General features: G+C 39.8%; 2 protein-coding genes across 2 annotated transcripts in view; one reads left to right on the forward strand and one right to left on the reverse strand.

Moving 5' to 3' along the window:
- On the forward strand, positions 1 to 7,511 carry ucmab (upper zone of growth plate and cartilage matrix associated b). The gene is made up of 5 exons (XM_044357191.1): positions 1 to 716; positions 903 to 965; positions 1,073 to 1,168; positions 4,763 to 4,861; positions 4,940 to 7,511. The coding sequence occupies exons 1-5, from the start codon at positions 659 to 661 to the stop codon at positions 5,014 to 5,016; spliced, it is 393 nt and encodes a 130-aa protein (XP_044213126.1). The 5' UTR covers positions 1 to 658; the 3' UTR covers positions 5,017 to 7,511.
- Positions 6,285 to 27,892, reverse strand: part of LOC122986104 (calcium/calmodulin-dependent protein kinase type 1D-like) — a 23,731-nt gene continuing 2,123 nt past the window's right edge. The window contains exons 2-11 of the mRNA XM_044357190.1: positions 19,138 to 19,269; positions 17,903 to 17,977; positions 15,677 to 15,815; positions 15,178 to 15,304; positions 14,831 to 14,906; positions 13,021 to 13,133; positions 10,250 to 10,328; positions 9,432 to 9,519; positions 9,127 to 9,289; positions 6,285 to 8,169 (exon numbers count right to left, since the gene is read on the reverse strand). Coding sequence (XP_044213125.1) covers positions 8,018 to 8,169; positions 9,127 to 9,289; positions 9,432 to 9,519; positions 10,250 to 10,328; positions 13,021 to 13,133; positions 14,831 to 14,906; positions 15,178 to 15,304; positions 15,677 to 15,815; positions 17,903 to 17,977; positions 19,138 to 19,269 — 1,144 coding nt within the window. The 3' untranslated portion in view covers positions 6,285 to 8,017. The remainder of the gene's footprint in view (positions 8,170 to 9,126; positions 9,290 to 9,431; positions 9,520 to 10,249; positions 10,329 to 13,020; positions 13,134 to 14,830; positions 14,907 to 15,177; positions 15,305 to 15,676; positions 15,816 to 17,902; positions 17,978 to 19,137; positions 19,270 to 27,892) is intronic.

The following is a 27,892-nucleotide window of genomic DNA, read 5'->3' on the forward strand; positions in this document are numbered from 1 at the left end:
AACAGGAGGCTGCATACTTTCCAGCAGGAATTTATGCCGAGCAGAGAGAGAGAGAGCAGCCTTGTTGAGGGGCCCGTTTCAGCTGCATCTGCAGAGGAGACATGTGGCTAAAAAAAAGGAAAAAAACAGAAAACCTGCTCCAGCTTCGGGGCCTCGGTTGTTTTCTATCACTTCTTTCCAGAGACGTCAGTGTTTTGGTTATTGGTCATCCATCTTTTTTTCTGGTACAGTAGGTGTAGTTATTAAGCAGGAAAGTGTACATTCAACCTCCAGTGTAATTTCTAGTGAGCTCTTGTATGACTAAAGAAAAAAGAAACAGGCCTCACAGGCTCATGACTTCACAAATTTGTGAATGAATTTATGGCGTATATTTCTTTAATTGTACCTGCAATGGCTGAAAATGATTGGTGCACAGAAAACAGTAAGTTTATAAAGTCATAATTAAATCCTCAGCGTCTTTGTTAATCAGCACCTTCCTGACCTCTGCTGTTTGTTGGATCCAGCCTCTTATCAGACCTGCACGGTCACTCCCTCCCTCTTCTGACAAGCAGTCAATATTCAGGCTCCCACCCCACCTCTCACATATGTCTTACTCACCTCACCCTCCTGCTCTCCCTCACTGCTCCAATCTCTCAGCAATTCAGACACAGAGCTGAAGATGTCCTGGACATACACAACCCTCCTGGCGCTCCTCACTGTGCTTCTTGCACTTTCCTGTGAGTCTGATGCAGGACAATGTGGGATTTGAGGGGGTTTTTTGCATCTCACTTGCATGTGGATTTTTATATCAGGAGTTTCTTTACAGGGTATAGAGTTGTTTTAGATGTTTGTTTTCTTTGTCTTTCATGGAGAGGTAAACATAAAAGCTAGTTTCTGTGTTCCTGTTTTGTCCTCTGACCCAGTGTCTCCAGAGGCCGACTCTGCAGCTGTATCCAGCAGCACAGGCAGCGGTAAAGATCCACAAGGTGAGGAGCCGCATCAGCTGCATCTCTTCCACTCCGCCTGCAGACAACATCCTCCTTTTATCTCTTTATGTTGTGAGCTGAACCTCCTGCTCCTGCTTGCACTGCAGGTCCACTGAAGAAGATCTTCATGAAGGAGGCCGATGCCTCAAACTTCTTCCAACAGCGCAGCAGACGGGGTGTGAAGTCTCAGGATGAGATCGATGGTGAGTTCACTCTCGGTTTGTTTTGTAGCACTAAACCTAACCCTAAACCCTGGTCAGCCGAGGTGTTTTGTGTGGTTGTGAGTTTGTGGTTATGGTTGTTATCTGTGCTTCATTGTACATATAAACACTTGTTTCTTCACCGTTAACAAATGTGTCAATATGTTGCATCCAAACTGCTAATGATATTTATGATTATTCACTACAAAACCAATCATCCTAACACATCATATAGTCTCAATTCAACATTCAATGTTTATTTTTTATTCATAAAAGATCCTGTCAATCATGTGTACTCACGTTAGTACTTGTGGTTTATTATTATAATGACAGCTTGTGGGATTATTTGGTTTCCTCAGAGCTAAGAGTTGTTACAAATCAAGACCTTTGTTGTGATTGTTACGTCATAAAACAAGAAAAAAAAATTCCCAGTGAGGTCTCTCACATTTGAGAAATTTCCAAGAAAGCAGTGTAACTGTCTTGAAATGAGTCATAATAGGGCAAAGTTCTGCAGTCGATATCAACAAAATGACACTTGATTCAAGAGAAACTGATGTGAATTGAAATGAAAGAAACCTTCACAGCCCTTCAGGGAATTTGTTTTGCACAACAGGCCCTTGAGAAAGATATGCATGAAAACAGACATCAGACATCACCAGAAAATACTGACAAGACAAAGAATTGATCATTTTTACAAGGTAAAAGGTACTGGTGCAAAGTAAGGAGTTCATTCTACTTCTTGTTCTTATCTTGGTCATAAATTGAAGTTACATGGTACTGGAAGGTAATATTATCAAATCCCGCTGACAGATTTATTTCACTTGTTGACAAAGATGGAGGGGTTTTTTGCAGACTGAATGGACGTGTGCAAACATGTTTATAGCATAGTCTGAATGTTTTTATGAGTTTGGCAGCCAGCAGCTGTTAACTGTCTTCTGGACCTGGTTTGACCAGACACCACCTCAGACCTGTTTGGTCACACAGCAGCACCAGCTCCTGCTGGAGGCTGCAGCAGGAGCCACAGGGCAGCATGGAGCTCTCTCACACACACTTCAGTGAGGAACTGTGAATATTCTTCGTACAAGTGTTGTGAAAATTCACATACTGTATGATGGTTGACATTCTCAAATGATTTATCTGCACTGTCATGTACAGTTCTGCCAACAGAAAGGTGAGAGTACACACGACAGCGAGACAGCCGTCGTGAATTGGAGTTGTGTAACAGGCTGTGGGTCTCTGAGTGTGTAACAACAAAACATTTATGCCGTTAAAGGAGGAATATAATGAACAAAAAGCAGAGCACACAGTGAAAAGACTGAGATGGACAAGTGAGTGGGAGAGAAATGAAGTGAAAAAGTGAGACATAAATTGTGCTCACTTTGAAGAGCCTCTCCTGCTGCATTATGACAGAAAAGCACAATATCTCACTTGCAGGTGGGTGAAATCTGCAGAGGAAAATATCTGAAATATGTATTAGCTGTTTCAGTAGGTGGTTGAGGTGACATACAAAGTTTTTACATCTAAGTGGAGACATCAGACTCCAAACAAATGCTGCTGTTTGACTTTGTGGGAGCTGCTGAGCCTCAAGAAGCAGCTCAGATGTGCTGTGTCAGAGAAGAAAATGATGTATGATTAAACCCGCTGTGTAGAATTTGTCAGGGATAACAAGCCAAATACAGCAGTTAGATGAACTCAAAATGCATCCTGTTAAACATGTTTGATTTGCAGTTCAGCTGTGAATCTCATAAACTTTATATTTTGTAATTTACAGCTAAGTGCCGTGAATTCCCAACATGAATTCCAGTGTAGATTTGTTCTTGCTGCGTGCACAGACCTGTGCTGGGAATCCCAGTGTAGGTCAAAGGTCATGACCTGACTTTGGAAAGGTTAAACCTAGTCCAATCTCAGCTAAAGTTACTGCAGTCAGTGTATGTATGTAGTCATTCCACTGACACTAACTTTCCCACACATGTCAGACAACTACTTTAATGTGTCCTGGTCTTCTTCATATGTCCAAACCTGCAGGTCAGAGGTCACAAGGAGGCTTTCTGAAATCCTTGGCCTCACTCCTCTCTGTATTTGTATCAGTATACTTAAAGGATAAGTTCACAATTTTTCAAGTCTGTCTATATACCAAATCCAGCCAAACCTTTCATACTTGGTTTACTAGAGATTAAAGCAGTAATAGCTAAATCTGTCCCTCCAAAAAAGCTGAAGTTTTTCCTTTTATGGATGACATTTAAGTTTTTATATGACTCAACAACAATGTAAATTCATGTAAATCCCAATAAATATCACCTTGTAACCTCTTATAAACTTACAGGACGAATAACACAGGTTCCTAACATAATTTGGCCAGAACAGATTTGTGTCAACAGCACTTTGGTACACCCATAGATAAAGCAAGCCTCTGTTTATTGTGTGTGGATAAGCTATTAATTACATTTCTAGTCACGTAGTGTAACTCAGAAGAGTTTTTTTGCCGGATGAGTATAACTCTGTTAGCCCTCACTCACTGATGAGAGTCTGCCCCATTGATTTATAAATTAATTTTATTCTTGAATGAATTAAGAGGAATAAACAAACAGAACATTTAAAAACATGAGCTGTGTTTTCACAGCATGTACGTGCATTTACAATGTCGACCCCCAATATACAGTGCTGAAGAAAACTAGCACATAGTCGACCCTAGAGGTAATTGCTGACGCCAGGCTTAAAGGATAAGTTCACATATTTTTAAGTCTGCCTTCGAACAATACTTACATGCTCATGGGTGGTTATCTGCCAGAGTTACTATATTATTTGTAAGAAATTCCCTCTTTATGTTAATATCATGGATCACAGTCTTGTGAGTTTCATATTAAAAAGAAGATACCCACCCACACCTCACCTTCTGAATGCATTTTTACACAAATCGAGGGCTGCCTCTTCACAGCGACCAAAAACCGTTTAAATATAAATCTGGGCATGTGAGTACAATATTAAGATGGACTTATTTAAAAAATGTGAACCTGTTCTTTAGTTTTTCTTTCTTCATACATAAAGGTTTCTGGATCTAGTATAAAGGGTGAGACATGACTCATTAGACTTCTTTCTATCACCAGGTTTTTGTGTCTTTGTGTGTTGGTCTTGGACACAATCAGCTTTTGTGAATCACAGCTTCACCACAAATATCAGCTTCATTAAGTTCACAAAAAGCAGCTTTTGTTCTGACATGGTGATTCAGCTCTGTGGTATTTTTTCTTTTTTTTTGGAGGTTGTCGTGTGGTGATGTTTAACGGTTATTGTTTCGAGTGTGTGTGTGTCTATACTTGTCCCAAATGAGCTCTTTTAGTTACCTCATCCCTTAAAAACCCCTCAATAAAACTGATCTTAGTCAGGCCCTTTTTAAAGCTGACACGTACTAGTAATTGCACCCAATTCTGGTGTTTCTGTGCATCATAAAAGCGTTTGAAGTCAGTTAATTTGTCTAAAATGTCCTTTATATCAGATGTTTGGTCTTCAGCAAATAGTGACCAGATCAATATGATAATTAAGTACTGAATCTAAATTGTTCATCACTTTATCAATTCATCCTCTTTCTCCTCTTGCATACAGCTGAGCAGAGGCAGGTTCTGGCTGCAGACGAACGTAAGAGAGAATTCCACGAGAAGAGGAGGAACGAGTTCGAGAACTACGCCGAAGAGGAGAGCGATGGTATGTAAACTCCTCATATCTGATGTAACTGAGAGGGATGAGTTCATTCACACTTTGAGCTTTCTCATAATCTTCCAGAACAAGACGAGAGGACCAGAGAGAGCAGTGAGCAGTGGAGAGAGTTCCACTACGACGGGATGCATCCTCCACAATAATACCACCGTCACTCCATCGGAGACTGGAGGGCAGTAAGAGAGGAGAGATGGCAGGATTTTAAGGAAACATCTCTTCTTGTGCATAATGATGCTTTTCTCCACACAGCTACAGTTAAAATGTTTCAGCCATGTTTGGGCTTGTTTTAAACTCATGTTGCTGATATTGGCTTTGCTTCCTCGTTGTTTGGGGACTCACAGACCCAAATTCTTTATGTGTCAAAGTAATAATAATAATTGCAAAATATTCCAAATTTTTTCTTTCAAACTCTGACCATATTAAATCTCACTATGTAAAAAAAAAATACAGAAGTACTACCCTTCCCTTTGCCAAAAACTGGGTTTCACATTTGATGAAGTTGATAAAAAGCATTGTGATTACACTGTGATGAAATTGAATGTTTTATATATTAAATTCACTATTCATGGACATATATATATAAATTCTGTTAGCTAAAAAGTCATTCACAGACAAAGAAATGTACATATTGACATTACTCAATGTTTGGAGTCAATTAGACCCCAGAGAGGTGTAACTCCCTGTTAGGAAGAAACTGGTATAAAACTCCAATAACAGAAATCAAAATAGACTTATTTAAGATTTGGGAGGGGGAGTGCTGCATAAAAACGTACTGTCACAGATACACAGCATAATGAAAATCCATTGTATTAACCATGTTTTACCGCTGGGATCTCTGAGACCCCAGACAGAAGTAAGGTGTAATTTGTGTTCAACCTCTGAAACATGTCATCAGTTTAAAATCATATTTAGATGTGATTCTCATCAGGAAAAGTCATTAAGTATCAAGCTGATACAACTATGTTTAGTATGTTTTTGGGCTGTTAAAAAGGGCCAAGGACCCCAAACAGAATATAAGGGTTAAACAGATGTGCAATGTTTTTATATAACACATTACCAGAAGCAGAATAAGTGTGAATATACTGTATTTACTCATATATACTTGCTTTATATTTACTCAAGTCTAACAAAATCATTTTAAAATCTATATTCAACTATTTTTACAATGTACAAACTCTAACTAACTTGATAATTACTTTGTGTCAAAGAGGCAACGACACATGCAGCGTCTCTTTTTTTAATACATGAATCTCTACAACTTCAAAGCACATTTCTGCAATAATATGTAATACATGCATACGGAGGGGATTTCACTGTTTCATGTTTTTGTTTTCTTTTGAAGTGTTTTTTGGGGGATAAGGAGGAGAAAATATAGAGAAGACCAAAATAAACACTCAAGAGTCAAGCAAACTGTGTTGTTGAGATTTATATTTACAGTAAATGAAGGCTCAAAGTCCTCGTCATTATTCACCACGACACTTTTTAGATAATTCAAGATGGCAAAGCTTTGATATCGGGCATGTTCAGGTGAAGTGTTCTTTCTTTTTTCCAACCATTCATGTTGAGTGATTTAAATTAAATAGAGGTACCACAGAAAAAAAACACAAAGACAGATCCCTTCTCTGCTCTGTGTGAAAGTCTCTAGAGAGCGAGTGGGAGAGAGAGAGAGAAGGAGAAAAGGAGAAAAGAGTCTTTCTGCTAAATTCAACAGGCTGGTATGAAAGCACAGTGATTAAACACAGAGTGAATGAGCTGTTTTGAGACCAGCCACTTCATGTGCAGAAGCAGAACACGATATTTCAACTACTGAACTGTACACTACTGATTTGACGAGTCTGCAGAGGGAGTAATAGATAGCAAGATACATTTGCAGTCGTTTTCCATCTTTACTGCAGATATGAATGCACTCACATACACTTTCTTTAAATCCAAATCTATAATTTAAGGTTTTTACAAGGGAAAACAATCCATTCAGTATGTTCAGTCAGAGTTACATGATATTCATACTGTGAATAATTATGGATTTAAAGAAAGAAAACATCTGTCTAACTCTCCCAATGGCACATAGGAATAATATGCAATATATGGAGATTTTATATTTCTACTGTTTCACCATCACCATCCCCAACACCAGTGTCTGATCTCTCTGAGAGGGGGTTTGGTTAGCTTCATGTTGGAGCACATCCCTGAGAACTGGTCACAAAGCGCCAACCCATGGTTGCCCTCCTGTGGTGAAGGAGGACTTCACAGTCAAAATTAATTAATCAAATAAAACAGCGATTACAAATTAATAATTATTATATACTGTGTCTTTATCATTCAATGCAATAGCTTTTCAGTCCAATCTAATACACGTTTACACATTTTTGCAAGTGGTATTCTTACAAAAGTCATAATATATTGTAAGAAAATAAATAATCCAATACATTAGTGCAATGCACCTGCCCTCTCAGCAATCACAGCCATGACTAAAGCACATGGTCCAGCTCATATTTCAAGTCCACACACCTTAAAGCAAAGAGAAAACACATAACGGTCATACTGTTGGGATTTACGACCCTGTGAACCATTGTAGCAAATACCACAGCAAATTAACAAGAGCTGTCAAAACGACGAGAAGTTCAGAGTGCAGATGATGTCACGATTATTTTACCACAGCTTGAAGCTTATATTTCACTTGCATAACATCACTCCACTCAACAGTTCCAGGTAGGATATTTACACAAGGCATTACAGCGGAGCGTCCCATATCTCAAGACGTTCACAGTCAAAATTACAGCAGCTTCAATAAAGAGTTCCCTTTAGTGTGGCACTTCCCAGACACAGCTGCATTTGTCTGCCAGACAACCACGATCCAGGCTGAACATGGCTTCCACAATAAACATCTTCTGGTGTGGAGACACTCTGAGCCTCTCCCCCTCTGTACTGTACTTCCACGTCTGTATGACAGTGGGAAGTGCTGAGCCATGGTAAATGGAGCTGAGCCAACGCTCCTCAAATTCCTCCCGAGGTGGCAGAAACAGATGGGAGGTGGCGGGATGGGCGAACTGGGCAACGACGTTGAATCATGAGGCCTGGGATGGTTTAATCCCAAAAGTCTCAAAGCTCCGTGGTCTCCCAGCTCACCTCCCGCGGAACCTGGCGTCATTTAGTCCCCGTGTGGATGACGGTGACAGTGGAGGGTCGGGGCCGCGATGGCTCTGCAACCACCGGTGGTTCCTCCCGTACAGGAGAAGAGGCATCAGAGTCCTGATTGAACGCTTTAACAGGAGAGGGCAAAGAAGCTATTGGAGGACCTGCAGGGGGAAAAAAATTGTTTTAGCAAAGTGTTGGATGTTTTGTTTGATAAGTAGGAAAAATACAAGTTAAAGGATAAGACTGGGGATCCGATACTTGTTAGTAGGATCAATTCATTAAAAAATATAAAAACATCATCAGACTTATCATTTAAGTTGAGCTATGAAGTTCATTCTTGACCTTTGAAATAATAGAAATAGTCCTTCTTTTTTTCAACCCCTTTGTTTAAATGTTATACATCAAACATTTGCAGTGAAAAAGTGGTTGTAACTATAGAAATACCCCTGAGTCGAAACAGTAGGAATTATACTGAGCCATCTCCATGACAACTGAGCAAATCCCATCCACTGCGGGAGACGGTGAATGTGGTCAAAAGCTCCAGAAAAATAGATACTGAGTTTTGAGGGAGATGTTGAGTCTGTGATATACTGCTGTACTAGACTATAATGAACTCGTTAAAGCAGCAACAAATAATTATCTTTTATAACAGATTCATCTTTTCTTTTAGTTAATAACATGTCAGAAAAAAAGTAAAAAGGTGCCATCACAACATCCCAGATCCCAAGGTGATGTCTTGTTATTGCTTGTTTTGTGCAACCAACAGTTCAAAATCAAAAACATCATTATACAAAATCATATATTCAATAAAAAAGAAAAGCAATGCAACAATTTTGCAACAATATTTGTTTAAATAAGTCTATCAGTTCAGCACTTGAACACATGAATAAAATAACATTAATAGAGTGTTATAACGAGCTTCATTTTTAAAGATCTTATCAAATTAAATGTCATCAGAAACGTCATGACCATATGGCTGATGAGTCAAACTAATCTGTTTAAGTAAAAAATGACGCCTCAAGAGCTTTTAAACAGTTGCCAATGAGCAGCAGACTGAGCGGAGTACAGAAAAGTTGGACATGTTCGGGTCTACAGAGTATATCTGAAGTGTCACTCACAGTCCTTCAGGGAGAGCGGGGCGCAGTCCACAGACTGGCTTTTGGCTGGAGTTCGGCTCTGAGGGTTGGACACGGAGTTGGAGCTGTTGATGCTGCCGCCAAAACTGGTGCCCAGCTGCAGGCGCCGCATGTGGCGGATCACAGCGGTCGCATTAAAGGCTTGCTGTGGTTGCAGGGGAGAGAGGATGTGCAAAGACAAATGTAATTCCAAAGACACAACACTGTATGATTTTACTATTCAACAAGATACATATTATGTGTTCACTACTAAAGATGTTTGATTTGAAAGATAAAGTCTTGCTCACCCTCCATTTGCTTTTGGCAAAGTTTTTCCGGATCTGCCGACTGACGGATTCATGTATGTTCTTGCAGAGAGCGGTGTCTCCAGCGATCCTGAAAATTAAAGTCAAGTCCTTTTAGATCATGTGAATAACATCTCACACATACAAACACAGCCACACCCAACCGATTTATATTTGTATGTGTTAACACCTTGGGAATCATGCTGTTTTCCTATTTGCTCCCATCGTTTATTTTCATCCTGCTAAAACACCTTTGATTGATGGGCTGAAGGTTTTGCAGGAGCTGTTTTACTTTCTGTCACATTCATCATAATATCTCTGTATGAAACCTTGTCAATGAAAGCTATTTCTCTCTGTTATGACACCTGTTACCGTTGTTACAAACCACATATTTGTATCGGAGGGACCACCTGCCCAGGACCTGAAAGGCCCATTACCGGTTAACAGACTTATTCATATTGGCCACCTCAGCCGGAGACAGCAGCCCACACCAGCTCGCTCTCACTAGCTCGGGCTCAGGCCTGGGAAGACATCCTAATTGTTCATTAAAGCTTCCACATTCTTCAAGGATCCTTCAGGACGCCAGCCACTAATTGGCAGCCATTTATTCAGCAGATTTCTCTCTGAGGGCTGTCGGTGCTGAGCAGAGGTGGGTTTGCGGCTCGGAGCCATGGTGACAGATGACAGTGGGAGGACATGCTCTCCATGACAAATGCGTAAGCCTGGCAATCTGCGTCATACTGCTGTTTAATCACATAGAGATGTGTGGTTCCCTGTGATTGTCTGGTTGGGGCGCAGTGTGGCAGCGGTTAGTTTCTCACCAGGGGTGCTCAAGAGCCTGATCACATGTGAATCTCTTCTCTGGGTCCTTCTCCATTAGGCAGCTGATGAAGTCTTTGGCTGTGGAGTGAGATGAAAAAGGTCAAGAACAAATCCAGCTGAGAACATGTTGTATAATTTGCCACAGCCAAGGACTAAGGATTTTAGGGGTCCTGCAATTTTTTGATAATTTCCTAATACAGTTTCTGGAAAGAACTTTGTAATTTGGTTCCAATTTTAGAGAAATTGGAGACGATGTTCTGTGACAGCAGTCATAGTAAATACCTGGGCTTGTATTAATTAAAGTTAGTTAAAGGTCAAATTTTACTCCTGGACATAAAAGACCTACTGACCTTGATACTAGACCACCACATCTTTTACATGAGGTTAAGCATTTTACTTATGATGACCCTGTCTGTTGTCCTTTAGTCTATTTGTTTTGTTTTTGTCAATAATAATAATAATAATAATAACAAAATAAAGTTTAAAAAAATACTCCTACTCACAAACTTATAAATATATATGTATTTATCAAATTTCTTATGATTTAAAATGATGATCTTAAATTTATGAGCTCCAGAGGTCTCTTACGTTGGTTAAGAGTAGATCCTAGATTAACACGCCATGTTCTACAGTTATTGTACAAAATAATCTTGGTCATGATGAATAACATTAGCTGAAACAACATGTATAATTTAGAATAAGGTGTTGTGATTGTCCCCTGGGGTCATCTGGGGTTTCGATCTGTTACTAACCTGCGTCTCTCATTGCCCTGCAGGTGATTCACATGAGTAGCCTGGAACACCTGGCCCATTTGGTTCGGTTACGTTACTTTAGTTATTCACTTTGCTTTTATGCACCTTTTATGCATCTTCACATACTGATTTCCACACCCCATATTTTATATATTCAGTTAATTCTTAAATTTGGTTCAATTTTGTTTAATTTCGGTTTAATAAAATATCTTTTTGTTAAAACTTAACACTGGTGTGTCTCTCTTTTGTTGTGGCCACTTGAGCCAGGTCATAACGAACGGGGGCTCGTCCATTATGGTTACGTTTGTAAAAAGCTTGTTTTGTACCTCAGGCAGCAGTTCGGTGCATGATGAAGTGATTTAGTCCAGAAGATTTGCTGGTGAGAAAATGTGAAGTGAGTTTTCAGGTTGCTGTGCCAAATAACTACAGTGATGTGGTGTTGCAAATGGTGCATGGTAGTCATGGGCATTTGAGAGTAAGGAAAACTTATAACCGTGTCCTGCGCTATTTCTTTTGGCCTCTGTTAAAACGTGATGTTTCCAAATGTGTCAGGATGTGCTCTACTTGCCAGCTAACTGGGAAACCGAGTCAGGTTGTCAAGCCTGCTGCTTTTTGTCCTAATCTGTGATGCAGGTGACTCTGTAGCTCAGGAAGTAAATGTTACTCCCACACTTATGATTGCTTTTGTGTTTTTGGATCCTGCAGTTCCTGCTGTGAGGAGGGACCTTAAAGCTCCTGTTGTTCTGTCACATGTGGTGGGATAAAAAAAACTAAGAGTCTTTGTGCAATCCGGGCAGTTTGTTGGCTGGTTCAGTGCCATGTTCAACACCTGTCCACACTCTGTTTCACTCAGCTCTGCTGGATGGGATCTGTCACCAGCTGCTAAATCCTCAGATCCTCCAGTTGCGGCTCAGCTTTGTTAATCATCCCCAGTGGGTTAATTATAGTAAGGGATTGTTTTTTTGATTGTTTTTTTTTTTTGTGTTTCGTAATTTGTTTTGTTGTAGTTAGTTTGTTTTGATATGATCCCGTTGGTAACCGTCTTAAGGGGGGAGGAGGGGGGGGGGGGGGTCATCTGGGGTTTCGATCCGTTACTAACCTATGTTTGTCCTCGCCCTGCAGGTGATTGATTGGAGATCATCACATACTACTTACTTAACTGATTTCCACAACCTATACTTTATACATTCAGTTAATTCCTTAATTTGGTTCAATTCAATTTATCAAAATATCTTTTTGTTAAAACTTAGCACTGGTGTGTCTCCCTCTTGTTGTGGTTACTTCAAGTGATAACAGTATGTTTAGATGTACCTTGATGTACTTTATCTACCAGCAGCAGAATTTCTTTCCTGCACCAGTTTAGTTTTGTGTCATATCATCCCTATTCATGCATCCACTCTATATCCATTATAAAGGTGATTATTTGTTTGTATTGCTGGTGGAGAGATGGTGTTTTCTTCTCAGTTGGTTCTTTAAAGCATTTAAGTGTAATTCTTAGAAGTTTGATACAGTAAATATGAGCCCTGCTCTCTCATTTGAAAATTTCAGGAGGAACCAGGAAATGTTACAGCAGTTGTGTAGAGTTTGTAGTTAATGATTTCCAGACGAATTTAAATTAAACAAATGCTAACACTTTTATTACTAGATGGACAGAGGTCCATTTAAACCCAAGTAAGAACTAATGTATTACTGGAATCTTAATTCATATTTATTGAATTGTTTGTTAGTAACGTACAAGTATAGTAAAGTATAGTAAAACTATTTTTTATATGTTCAGCTGTCTAAAAACTCTTTAGACAGCAATTAAATTATTTATTGAAGGTCAACCAATGGGACATTAATTAACACCAAATTACATTGTCCTTTTCAGGAACCTTCCTCAAGAATTCTTATTCTGTATCGGTCCCTTGTTAGGAAATTATTTGGAAACTATCGGACCTATAAAATACAGTTTTACCATTTTTTTTTCAAACAGCATAATATAAGCACACACAAACATACAGCATATCATAGCTCACCGGAGTCTGATATGTCGTCCCAATACGGTGCATCAAACTCATAGTCTGCCTTGAGAATCTGCTCAAAGAGCTTCGAGTCATTCTCGTCATAGAAAGGAGGGTAACCGCAAAGCCTGAGAAGATGGATGATTACACAACAGTCCGTGTGAGTGCCGTCATCCAGCTGATGTTAGAAACTTTAACCCAAATCTAAAAAGGATTTGCTGTGGCCTAATCTCATTCTCTGGCACTTAGATTTTTTTTCACATAGCATACAGCAGAAGGTTCAGAGGGATTATAGAGACTACGTGACTATTAAGAGGAGAAAAAAAATGTGATAAAACAGTTCATTTTCATATGATCTGGAAAAAAGCAAAGCGAAAATCTGTAACATAAATCCATGCTGTGTTTTTAAGTTGTGCTTTTCATCATGAAACAGTATAAATTATTTCATAACCACCACCAGGCAGAATCAGAAATACATCACACCTAACAAACAGATAACAAGACCAGAGATTTTTTTAATGAGTTTGGCAGCTTCATGTAACACTTTCCACTGAAAGCTTTATAGGCGCTGTAGAATAAGAACAGCATCAAATACAGTAAATTACAATCCGAATGTGAGGGTTTAATTTAGTGCTGCGACTAACAATTATTTTCATTATCAATTAATCTGAAGATTATTTTTTTCGAATAGGTGAGTTGTTTCCTCTATAAAATGTTAGAAAAAAAGTGAAAACTGCCTGTTAAAACTTCTTAAAGCCCATGATGACAACTTCAAAAGCCTTGTTTTGTCTGATCGAGAGTCAAAAACCGAAAGATATTCAAGTTTACTGTTGTGTGAAACTTATGATTTTATTATCATTCACTTATGACCTAAAAAGCTTCAAATCCTCACATTTGAGAAGCTGCAACCAGCAAATATTTGGCATTTCTTGCTGGAAAGATTGGCATGTTTCCATTTTTTGTTATTGTCAACAAATCCCATCCCAAAATCAAAACCAACAATGTGTTAGATCAACTCGAAATACTTTCCGACTTCCTCAGCCGGTCTGTTTTCCTTTAGCCCCAATCCCATCAGATCCTAGTGAAGAAATAAATCTTAAAACTGGTAACAAATACATAGTTTCATTTGTAATAAAGACTCAGTAATTTCCTTGAACAGCTGGACACTGTAGTTTTTTAACAAACATGAAAACATTAGGTGTAAATAGTTAATTTCCTAGGGACTATTTTCAGCCACGGATTAACACACATTTTCGTATTAAAGCGAGTATTTACAGAGTGGGATCAACTCAAGATAAACAACAACGCCCATGTTAATCATAATGAGGAAACAAGTCACCCAAGTGCAACAGTGTGGCTCATTTATGTGTTTTCGGTCTAAGACACAGAGGAAACGGCTCCATCGCGCTCCGGCAACACAGACAATACTCGTTAGTAGGATCAATTTGTCGACAATAATAAAAAATACAGAATATCACCAGCATTTAAGGTACCAATTTAGGTTGTTTTTATGATGTGATCATTTATCTGATTCTTATTTTACTATTTTAATTTTTCAGTTCTGCTCGTGACATATATTCTATGTTGCCTGTTTTATGTAATATGTCTGAAACTTATTATCTTAGCTGCCTATCTTGGTCAGGACACTCTTGATTAAGAGCTTTTTAATCTCATTGAGGCTTTCCGGGTGCTTTTCAATCTGGCTGAGGCTTTCCTGTTCATATTAAGGTTCAAAAAACAACAACAACATGAAAATCAAGCAATCAAATACACAAAAACAAGCTTCAGGGAATGAATGTTTTTATGTTTAAAACTGAGTACTTACAGAATATAAGCTATGACCCCGATAGACCAGCAGTCCACAGCTTTACTGTAGGGCTTTTGAGCTAAAACCTCAGGAGCTGCAACAATGAAATCATATTAAAAAATGGTCAGAAAAAACAAATATTCATGTAATTTATTCATGTGAAACAATACAAACAGTTTTAGGCCACACAGCATGACGCAAAGGCTGGAGAAGAACGTGACTGTTTGGTGCTTTGCCTGTAGCAGATGGCTAAGATTAACCTGTGGCTACTGGCAGATTAGATTAGGTCATGTTGTTGGCCAACTAGTGCATCTAATTATCTCAGTTACTTTCCACCACAGCCGCAGCTCGGAGGGCATGCTCACCCACATATCCTGGAGTTCCACAGGCGGTGGCCATTACGTCACCTGTTCCCTCCATCTTTGACAGGCCAAAGTCACTGATCATGATCTTTGATTCATCGTGAGGACTGAAGTATAGCAGGTTCTCAGGCTGAAAAGGAAGGAAAAGAGTCACAAAGTGTGCCTGTGTTTGTCTATGTATTCATACGAGCTGTGCGGATTCAATTTTATTCATCCAGACAGTGAGATGTCAGACAAAATATTTTAAAAATTCAGGAGTTGGGGGAATTTTCCGGCTTATCCGAGAGGCTTCATCAGTTTTACTGAGAAGGAAAATCCCCGATATTTAACCTGTGTGGCTTATCCACACCAAGCGCACGACATCACTCACACAGAATCAATATCAGGGATTTTCACCTCTCAGTAAGACTCAAGAGTTCAAGTACAAAAACATTTTTAACTTTTGTGTTATAAATTTAGAGGAATTACAGTCTATATGAATGAATGATACAAGGTGTGATACCTTTAGGTCTCTGTGGACTATTCCCATGGAGTGGAGGTAGTTGACTGCATCCAAAACTTGTCGAATGAGCCGACTGGCATCCATCTCTGTGTAGAAGCCCTTCTCTACGATGCGGTCGAACAGCTCACCTCCAGACACCCTGTCAGCACACAGAGACGATAACAGAGAAACTTATTAAATAGTACAAAAGTCATTTTATGAGGATTTGCTTGTTTTTGCTTTAGTTATTAAAGGCTTTGATTAAATTTGACAGTCATATTGAGTCTGTACGTTCACTGTGTTGTTGATTCGGTCTGTGTTGCCAACTTTTTTAACAATTTCCCAATGCAATTTTTGGAAAATTTTCTTTGTCATAATGGTTTTTGAGACTTGTCCTTTTGCCACGTTGTGTAACTTTGCAGCGTTTGACACTGATGCACACACAGGCAATTCTTCTCAACTACTTTAAAATCACAATTACAAAATGCAGCCACACAAGTGACTCATATTAAGTTGAACATCAATTATGAGTATATGCCTGCTTTCACGGACGGCTGGCAATCACCATTTTGATAAGTGAGACTTCAAGGCAACATTATGCATCTTGCGGAGGTACAAAGAGGCCAGATAATCGCTGTCTAAATTGCTGGTGCATTAGTCACAAACACTGTGAAATTATGTGGCGAGGGGAAAGGTCTCAGATAAGCGTGACGACATCGTGTATGCAACACAAAAGGAAAGCGGTAATGGCAAAGAGTAACAGTTACCACATGTACACCTTCATAGACACAGACTAAAATACAATCAACAAGATATTTGCTACATAACGATAGTTTAAACTACAGCCTCAAAAGTGACCATTAAGCCAAATCAACAGCCTCAGCACAAGCTGTAAGATCTTAGATTACTGGTTTGACATCTTGGGGAATACGCTTATTTGCTTTCTTGCAGAGACTTAGATGAGAGGGTTAAGACCACTTTCACATCTGTGCATTAAGTATGGAGCTGGAGCCAGCAGCCGGTTAGCTTAGCTTAGCACAAAGACTGAAAACAAGGGAAAACAGCTAACCTGAGTCTGTCTGAAGGTAAAACAAATCCACTCAACATCACCTCTGAGGCTTACTAGTTAACATGTCATATTTGGTTTGTTTAATTTGTAAAGTAATTGAATCGTAACAATGTTAAGTGGTATTACGGGGGTTTATGTGCCAGTGCCAGTCCCCACTGGTTGCCTGGCAACCTCCAGGTGACAACAAGGTTTAAGGACTCACTGACTCACTGCATCCAGCCAAGAAATAGTCCGGCAACAGCCTCTCATGTATAACTATTACATTCAAGTCATCCATTTTTCTGAAAAGTCCCATAAGGTCGTTTAATCACTCATACTTCAGTTCTGGACATATTTCCAGAATCATCAGGGACTCTTCTAGCAATCTGGATGTTTTTATTGTTTGCAGCACAATAAAACAGATTTTTTTTAACCCGTTTCCAAAGTTGTGATTGTGTTTCCTGATCCAAACAAAGATGGTAGCCTGAAATTACATGCTGTATGTGCTCAATTTGATGATGTTAACCAAATTTTTAAAAAATGTCATAATCAGTAATATTTGTCTACTCTCTATTATTTTATATCTTAACAAAAAAAAGTGGTTATATTTTCGTTGTGTCATTTCTGGCTACCTGGATAGGATATATAAACTCAAATTGGGAAGCAGGTTAAAAAAAGTTTTTCTTGGGTTTTCAAAGATTTTTTTTTTTTTTTTTTAAACTGATGCCCAGCTCTGTGACTCGTAATGTTAATACATGAGAGGCACAAACTGGAGCTAGTCCAGCACATGATCCCTGCATAAAGCCAAAACTTGTTTTTACAACAGTTCACATGTTAGTAAGTGAGCTTTAAAGATGCTGGAAGGGGTTTTTCTTCTTAACTTTAGACAGAGCCAGGCTAGCTGTTTTTCCCTGTTTCCAGCCTTTATGTTAAGTTAAGCTAACAATCTCCTGGCTCATATGTTCAGTACAGATATGACTCTTTTCATCTATACACATAGTTCCATATATTTCTACTGTTAAAACAAAGACTTGTACATCTTTAAAGCCTCGCTGTATTCAGTCAGATATTCAAAATGCCTCAAGGACATTACAGATGCTTATTCAAGCAAAAACACAACACATTATCAAAATGACCGACCAAATGGGCGGCAAAGAGCTGACCTAAACGCAAACAGCATGGTGGGCTGATGTACTTACAGCTGCATTATGAGGTACAGGTGGTTTGAGCTCTCGTAAATGTCCTCCAGAGCCACAATATTCTCATGCTTTATCCTGGAGAGACAGAACAGAAAATTCAGTTTGCTTGCTGTCAGCCTCTGTTCATTTCAACACAGGCCACTAATGAGGTGCAATTAGCCAGTTCTTGTTAAAATGATGCCCTGCCAACTAAAAACGAATCACGTCTTTTTTTGGTTTCTGGAAAAGCACTTTGCCTGCATTTACAATCTTTTGTGTGTTTGTGCACATGTGTATGTTGTCAAAAAATGAACCTGGCAAAGAGTGTGTTTCACACTAAGCAGACAAGCAAGGGAGAAAACCTTTTGTGCGTGAAGGAGAGCAAAAGGGGGAGGAGGCGGGGGTTCTTAGCGAATGCTAATCAATGAGTCATGAAGCGGCAACCCCCGTAAGCAGGAGTACCTAAAGAAAATAATATAGGGCGAACCAAGATGCTGGGGGTCTGTGTCCAAGCAACCAACCAGCAAGGTTTTAGTTAAAAAAAAGAAAAAAGAAAAAAAAAAGCCTCTGCAAGGAGATATGCAGATGACAACGCGTGTTCAGAGGGGCAGGTGGCTGAAAAAGAGAAGGTGGGGGTGGAAAAGGAGGAGGCGGGGAGAGTCTCAAAGGACTAAACAACCTTCACAACTTCCTCCTAGAGTCCAGAACAAAAATGAGGTTGCAGTCTAAGGTCTGTTAGATTGAAACAGAAGTAAAAAGAGCGAGCGCTCGGGAAGAGGAGAAATGGAGAGAAAAAAAGAAGAAAAGCAGAAGTCAAAAGGATAGCAACTGTAACCAGGCAACTACACCCAACAACTGGTGTGCTCACTTCAGGAGTGACTGATAACTGAGCTTCTTGGGGGAATTACCCATCAGGCCCTGGAGGAGGAGTGTCACCTGGTGTCAGTGCAATCCTATCATACCCTGTGTGTGTGTGTGTGTGTGTGTGTGTGTGTGTAGACCAGCGAAGACCCAGAATAGTGACATAATGGATAGATAGGATTCGACAAGGAAGTCACTTAAGCCTGACAATGCCTGTTAAATAAACTGAGTGGCGCTTGCATCCTGACTATCGAGTCATTACTCAGCGGAGAGAGAAAGAGAGACACACACAAGCCTCCCACAGGATGACGCAAGGTGGTGACCCTTTTTAAAGTGACCTTCTTCTTCTTCTTCTTCTGCAAACTCCCCCCATGGCTCGGTCATGCGATACCTACTTCCTAAGCACGGCGATTTCATTCTCGATGCTCGTCTCCTTCCCCTTCAGCGCTTTTTTCGGGATGCACTTGATTGCCACCATCTTTCCCGTAACCTTCTCCCGAGCCATCACCACCTCGGAAAACGCACCGCTGCGAGAGCAAGAGAAAGAGAGAGAAACACGTTAGATGCTTTATATGCGCTCGGGCAATATTGACACAGAAAACCTATCCTCGATGAGTAGATAGAGGGCACTCAGAGGCAGACAGGCCAGAGTACACAAACAGCATATTGTGAATATTTACTGAGAACTGGCAAAGTCCCTGACTATGGCCAACAGCCTTCTGTGTTGGCTTACGGCTGGTGCTTGTGTGCAGCCAAAAGCACAGCAAACACTTTTAAAACCTCTAAAAAACACCCATTTAGGGCAGCAGATAGCGTGTCTTCCTTGGCCATCTGTCTTCATACATGAGAGCCTTAAAAAACAAATACGGAATTAAGCGAATATTTGCTCAAGCAATCTGTATCTGTTGCTATGATACCACCTTAGTCCACCTTAATAAATCTCGCTGAGCAGGCAGCATGATTGCCCCCCCCCCCCTCCCCTTCTTGTTTTCATTACACACCTTCACAGGCACCTTTTCCCTCCGTGCACTGTCAGCTGGGCTTAAAGTGAAGATCTTAAAAGGATGGATGATTTGAAACTCTGTGGGTCATGTTCGCTGGACCAGATCCACTAATGTCAAGTCAAAGACTAAACTAATCTTTAATCAACTGATGACATGACAGCTCTGATAAAGGGTTTGTTTGCCAAAATGTGTCAGCACAGAGAAAAATGGTAAGCTGAGGCCTTAGTATTGAAATTTTTCATGTTTTTGGAGAGCAACTATACTATTAGAGCTCATTAAGTCTTGATCAAATCTTCTGCTCATGTGTAGTTTTTGATGTATATTCTCCACTGCTGGTTTAAATTTTCTTTTACTTTTTCCCTATTTGTTCCTTTTCTCCAGTCCTAACCTCAAAAAACTGACTACAGCTTCTCTTTTTAATTGATATCTTCATTTTTATTTCCCTATTTCAAGCTGAGGGAGCGTGTTAACATGGGCAACATAATACTTGTACAGAAACAGGGCCCTTATAGGCCCATAAATAACGTTCATTTTCTCCAATATTTCACATGTTCATATTGCAGTCTAAGGATAAAAGGTACATTTCTCTAGTTTTTTTTTCTTAACAATTGGACAAAATTTTATTCTACAGATCTATAATTTTACCCTGAAAAGAAGTAACTTCCAGGAGACTTTGTATAATGTAATTATAGACCTGTGATATAAAACGTCACTGACAATTTGAGTCAGTCGTCCCTTGTTGGAGGATTTGACTGTTGCTATTTCTGTGTGATGGCTTTCTTGCTCGCTGCCAAAAGTATTTTAAAGAGCTATTTAACCCGTGTCACAAGTTTAAGCAGGGATTTTGCCCAGGTATAATGTAACAGAGGAACAATCAACTTCTAGTCCAAATATTTTCATGATCTTTTCATTAATGTCTCGCTATTATGAAAAAAAGTAAAAGAACAAGCCCCCAAAAATATGAAAATGGCTGACACACTGCTTCCTGCATGTGCTTTGTCCCTTTCGGACATGAGGTTTAATTAAGTTATTGTTGGAAGAACGACATCGATCATACAAAAGTAAAACTGATGTGGAGAAACACACCTTCACCATCTTTCAAAGAGCAAAGCAGCTAGCACGAAAGGGTCCATTATGTTCTCAAAGTGTAATCAGTTCCTCCCAACAGGCTCTAAACTCAGTGCCGCTTGCTGCACTAAGTCCCACTGTGGCCATCAAATCCACGCTAATCCCTCACTCCATCAGTCCACGGGGGGGGAAGGGGGAGGGTCAGTCAGTACCACAGTACACAAACACAGACTGTGCACAAACACACTACATGGTCACAAAGCCAGGCCCCAGGTGTGATGAGGTGGAACACACCACGAACAAACAGAAATGAGAGAGCTCGGAGCATACGCCCTCCTGACTTTGACCTCATTCTGACACATGATGCGGGACGATATGTAAATTCAAGGGCTTGTGTAAGTGAGGGAGCTGGTTGCACTACTTCTGTGTCTCCTGTTACAACACTATCTTCCCACAGCAGCTGTTGCCGTGAGGACAATGAGCATCATTTCTATTCAGCGCATGCGACCAATTTCCACAGCTGCATGGACATTAGGAGGAGTGCAAAATTCCCCAACCAATGGCACGCCGAGCCTGTCAAGCGAAACTCTCTCTTGCAAGGTTTTTCAGAGCAAGCTTTCTGCAGAATGAGACACACGAAGATCAAAACCACAGGAACTCGCTGAGAGGGTGGTTAGGGCTTGTAGCACTGTTTCTGTACCCCCTTCTCACGAAAATGACAAGCAGCAACATCATTTCCTGTGAATGACAACATGTCAGAATCCAGCCCTGTGACTTCCCTCATAGTGTCGATGCATGAAACACAAACTGTGCTGCAGGCTCTGATAGCGTTTCATCTGTTAATTCATATTTCACAGGAAAGAAAAGGTGTGATGTCTGCTAAAGACATGCATATGGTGGTGCTACCACCTACACACTGTATTTTCACATACATATATAACACAAATATACAGTCACACATCCACCACGACAAATCACACATAACTCAACAACCTATGAGGCTACCGGCACACCAAATTCATCCCTAGAATAATCCTAGATGGGATCTGGAGCAGCATTAAGTAATGAGAGACAGCTCCATCTGAATTGGACCCTTGATTGAAGCTCATCTGAATTTATTACGCGAGATAAATATGACTGTATGGCTGCGAAATGTTCCTGACCCAGAGTCACAGACTGCACAATCAAGTCAGCACACTGACTCACTTGGCTGAATAATGATAGTTGAATTTTTAAGTTCTTCCCTGAGAAACTGAGCTCCCTCTTTGCGGTTCTTGGATGACAGTATGAGCTGTGTGTATGTGACAGTCTGTAGTCACACAACACCAGCACACTATGCACAGGATGGCCGAGCCAAAGCGGCTGACTAATGTTAAATGTGAATGTGGGCTGCTCTCTGTGTCAAACCAGCGGCTGATGCTGCAGATGCAATGTGAGCACTGCATCCAATAATCACCCAGAAAACTTTTCCAGGCTGCGACCTCAGCCGGTCACCCTTGGCGATTACGAAAATGTTGATGGAAGAAGTTTTTTTTTTTTTTTTTTTTTTTTTAGACAGAGGGGGTGGGGGTCTCGACAACCGCGGCTGGCTTATTGACATTCACAGGCGGTGCATGTATTGTGCCGCTGAGTAATCACACTGAATCATCTTGTGTAAGATCCATTACAGCGGCCTGTTATGCAACATATGGGATGGGAAAAGTCAGAATTTAATAATCCAGGTAGAGCTACTGCCGGTATAAGCTACCGTGTTCAAAGTCACCCTTCGACTGTGCGATGACAGCTTTTATCAGAAATATGACAGCGGAGATGATCTGTGATTGTGAAGTAAATTGGAAGTTTATATTTTGTGAAGGAGCAGTAATGGGAAAACAGATCATTTATATGTGTGTATATATACATAATTGTACACATTTTTAGTGCAGGTCCCGGAAATTTGGGTGTCAAACAGTTGCATTCCTCGAGGGGCATTTTACAGTCACACAAACACTTATTTTTAAAACAGACTTAACACCATCTGCTCAGCTGTCATGTGCTACTCTGTCTACAAAGAGTTTTGTAAACTAGAGTGTCAGCTGGACAAATTCAGTGAAAATGACATTGTGTCTTATCTCAGGTAGTACTTCCTGATTATGCATTATCATCATTATTATCATCATCATTATCAGGGAAACACTAATAACTAACATGGGATGATACTACAGGCGTTTCTCTTGCAAGATCATTTTCTTGGATTGCTCTAATGCATCTTTATAAAAGGGAAGTAGGGAAAGTTTAGATCCTTAACTTAAGTAAATGTGGTGATGCAACAATGTACAAAACCCAAATTACAAGAAAAAGTACTTCACTCAAAATGTTAAAGAAGTATCGTCCACAAATTTACAAAAACTGGAGGCAGAAAGAGCCCTGTCAGTGTTATATTATTATCGGATTATTCATGACGGTTCAATAACGATTAAACAGCATTTTGAAGATGTAGCTGGTTGAACTCATTTCAACTACATTACATACTGGTGGGTGGTTTAATAAAAGCTGATCACGTGCGCACTTTGTAAAATCTGAATCTTTACAGTATAGAACTGAAAGTACAGACAGAGTAATATAGTGCAGCTATTTTGATAATCAAATGATCGTTTGAGGCATTTTTCAGTCAAAAAAGCCAAACATTTGATGCTTTTCTTTGTCTTATGTGAGGTTAAACTAAAGATTTTTAAGTATTGGGGTGTTGGTTGGACAAAACAATCAATTTCATGATGGGCTACGGAGAGCCTGATGAGCATTTTTCACTATTTTCAATAACAATCAAGAAACACATCAGCTGATTAATCGGTAATCAAAATAATTCCTAGTTAAGTATCTCGTAACTTTAACTATCAAAAACATTCAGAGAGAAAAAAGTGCAATATTTGTCTCTCCCATGTAAGCAAGTCGAGGTAAAAGTAGAGTTGCAAAGATTAATCGATTAATTGATTGACAGAAAATGAATCATCAACTATTTTCAGTGGTTTTTTTTAAAGAAAAAAATACTAAAATTCTCTTGTTACAGCTTCTTAAATGTGAATATTTTCCGATTTCTTTAGTCTTCTATGATAATAAACTGAATATCTTTGGGTTGTGGACTGTAGGCCAAGAGAAAATATGACATTTGAGGCTGCGCTTTGGGAAACCATGATTTCCTTTATTTTCTGACATTTTATAGACCAAATGACTAATTGATTAATCGAGAAAACAATGAACAGAATAATTGATAATGAAAATAGCTGCTAGTTGCAGCCCTACAGTAGGTAGAAGTAGAATAAAATGGTAGTACTCAAGTTAAGTGCCACAAATTGTTCTCGAGTTATTTTCCACCACTGCGTCAGGGTGAGGTCGTACGTTTAGTTTTGGTTTCTATTTCTTTGGTGCCACACAAGCCAGCACTGGTTTACTGTCCTTTCAGGTAGTAAACAGCCTTGATCAGGTGCTGCATTTAAATAAACTCCAATAATATGACCTGCATGAAATCCAGCAGCTCTCACAGTCCCAACGACTGGTCCTGATGGGAACCATTACCCAACAACACACTGGACCTGAGGCTACTTTCCAGGAATGTGCACTTTGTGGTCACCGCCAGACTGTTGATTAAAGAGAGAACGATGGTCAGCTCACAGGCTGATAAACTAAAAAACAAAAATATGTGACACTCCAGGGACATGTTTGGCATGAAATCTGCCTGAGGCCACAGATCAGCCAGTCAGAGAGAAGCTGAATTATTTTAATAAGGGTGATTACTGCCTCCTGTGCACTGATACAGTCTGGTACAATTCAACCCGTTGAGTGCCCTGGATGACACACTATGGCTCTGTAGGCATTCACTGTGCTGAGAGCGATATGAATACGAATGGAAAACTCAGGAAATTACTACGCATTCAACACACTACGCATTATTTCGGTAGATTATTTGACTCTCCATTAGCAGCTGCCATGACAAAGTATTTCCTCCCACAGCGAATGTAGCTGGAGGACAGTGGTGGTGGGAAGTGGTAGGTAGCGTCTTCTTCAGAGGCAGCAACCAAGGACTTCCATCCTCCTAGTTGCCTAGCTGCCATTTTCACTGCATCCAGGCTGCTTTCAAAGATCCAACTAGTCTCTACACGAGCTGTGTTTCAGGATGTGATCAATGCACGGAGGCAACGACAGTCACTTAAATGCATCGCAGACGAGTAGAGCTTTGTCAGAGCCGGAGTCAGTTCGATATCAGTTGTAGAGGCCCGTTAATTCATTCATATCAAAGACAGAGAAGCTCATTTTCATCTTTATAGGCAATAACGTGCAAAGATAACAACAGAGATGTGTTTCAGGGGCAACAAGTGACATGAATGAGTCAGCTCCAGCTAAGCTCTGTTTGGCCCTTCAGGGGAGGTAAACAGCGGACTTTGGTATTTCAACCTCAGAAAGTGGGATTCTGGAAAAGCGTGACAAAGCACTTGGTAGGAATTCAAGTGAAGAGCATAATTTTTCAGTTGCTTTTAAGCCACTATATCTAAATAAATATGTTGTAGAGCCTGACACATACTGACAATGCTGATAGTGATATTTGAGAGTTTAAAAATCCAGTTAACAATGAATCAGACGATATTCTTTTGTCCTACATGAACACAAACATTTTGATAAGGAAAATAAAGATTATTTTTTAGAGTTATAATATGTAACTATTCCACATTACAATGTCTAAAAATAACTAGACATATGTTATATATTTTGTTGAGTTTTGTACTTACATTATCCGAAATGTTTCCAATGATTTTTAAACCCAGAGAAATCAGTCATTTTAAATCAAAGTAAGGGTCCGTTTCATTTGGTCGCCTGTCAATCGCGTCATACCCCCTCTACTAAAGAGCATACTTGTACAAGATAATACGTTGGTGTTGTGGTTGTCCGCCAGAAACTGTCACAAATTTACTTTTATCCCGTTTTAAGCCACATTTTTAAAATAAACAATGAAGACAACAACTCCCATGGTCCAACGCTCCTTTACAACATCATCAAACTCCATCTTTGGTTATAGTTTTGATTGGCAGACCCCTAGCGGCAGAAATAACATAGTGTGTTTAATAACAATAGATTGAATGACTGTGTAAAGTGAAAGGAGTCATTTGTAGCGACAAACCCACAGGGATTTATCACCTGATCTGCAGTTCCCCTCTGCTCATCGTTTTGGTTTTCCAGCTTGCAACTTTACCGTTTTGGTTCACTCCATCTGCTCTCGCTGCGTAATTTTCAGCCACAACAGGCAGCTGTTTTAAGCAAAAAAGCTCTAGAGCTCCACTTTACACTACCTGCCCAACACCAAATGGCAGATATACACAGCAGCAATTTTTAGGGTTTAAAAATAAACTCTTCCTTTGAACAAATGATGTAACAGAGACACTGTTTCTAAATTACCTCAAACGTGCTGTATCTGTATTTCTCTGCTGTGGTTTCTTGTTAACATGTATGATGAGATAATTACAGGATATATCAGCCGGTTGTTTAGGGTTTAGTATCTCAGACAAGCATCTCAAAATCCCCACTGTGAGTGGCAAACCCACCTTATGCTAGACATTAACAACACTGGGATCTCTGAAGGTCCCAGTGGCCAGGTTACTTAATTTGCTTCCACAGAGTATCAGCAGCTTACTGGTCTGAAATTAGCCACAAGGGAAGTGGTCAGGTAGGAGGACTGGCTTTAGAAGTGAAGATCTCATTAGCAACAGCTACCGCAACAAAACACGGGCCAAGAAGTGTGGCCAGAGCATTACTGACACTGCCGCAGGCTTCCTGCTCCCGAGCTCCTATCAATATCCAGTCAGTCATAACCTTCACACACACAGATCGGCCTCCAGCTGCTGCTGGAATCAAATCTTTTCTCTTTGTAGGGTGTTCACGCCAATATGCACTTCATTTTTTTTTTAAATTAAACATCCTAATATTTTAGTAAGTCACATTTCACAGTCAATACAACAGTCAACAACTGTCTCTCACGATCATTTCATCTCAGAGGTGCAGCAGTAAAAATGTATTCAGATCCATTACATAAGTAAAAGTAGCAGTACAACAATACTTCATTAAAAGTAAATCCCCTAAATTTAATAATTTTACCTAAGTAAAAGCATAGAGTTATTAACATCTGAATGTACTTAAAGAATAAAAAGTAATTATACACAGTACAGCAAACAGAACGACCCCCGACAGTGTTATATTTGATATTAATAATGTAACTGGTGGAGGTGAAGCTCATTCTATCTATTTTAGACTGCTGGATACTAGTTTAATCTATAACAATGCATCATATTTCATGAGTTCATCATAGTTTTAGTATGTGAAATCAATCTGAAAAGCATCTACTGCTGTTAGATACATTTATAGTAGAGCTGCAACTAACAATTATTTTCATTATCAATTTATCTGTTGCTTATTTTCTCAATTAATTGATTAGTTGTTCAGAAAACGGTGAAAAATGTCGATCACTGTTTCCCAAAACCCAGCGTGACATCCTCAAATGACTAGTTTGACCACACCAGCAGTCCACAACCTAAAAATATTCAGTTTATTGCCATAGAAGACTCAAAATAACCGGAAAACATGCTTATTTGAGGAACTAGAGCCAGAGGATTTTGAGCAATAATGTTTGGCTCTGAACTGTACTGGAGTAAAAGAACAGAGTTTGGAAATACTAAAGTATAAGTACCTTAAAATTGTACTTGAGTAAATGTACTTTTGGTGTGTGGAGAGCAATAGATGAGTTTTTTTTTGGCACGAGGAAGCCGCAGAGAGATGATCCCTCTTGGACACTGATGGGGAAACCTGACAAGGAACCTACATTTGAAAGGAGGAGGAGGAGGAGGAGGAGGAGAAGGAGGGGATAATCTATGTCTCTTCCTCTGGCCAACAATCCTTCCTCGTCCATTATTAATCCTCAGCCAAAGCTGCGGTGCCACTGGGCTGCCTTTTCTGCCCCAGGCGGCCTGTTGTGAACCCCGCTGTGCAACACTGGCTGCTCAACAAGGTACTCCCATGATTAAGACACACAGGAACTAGTAAACGGGACTTACTTAAA

The sequence above is a fragment of the Thunnus albacares genome, chromosome 7, assembly GCF_914725855.1.
Source record: "Thunnus albacares chromosome 7, fThuAlb1.1, whole genome shotgun sequence".
Lineage (NCBI taxonomy): Eukaryota > Metazoa > Chordata > Actinopteri > Scombriformes > Scombridae > Thunnus > Thunnus albacares.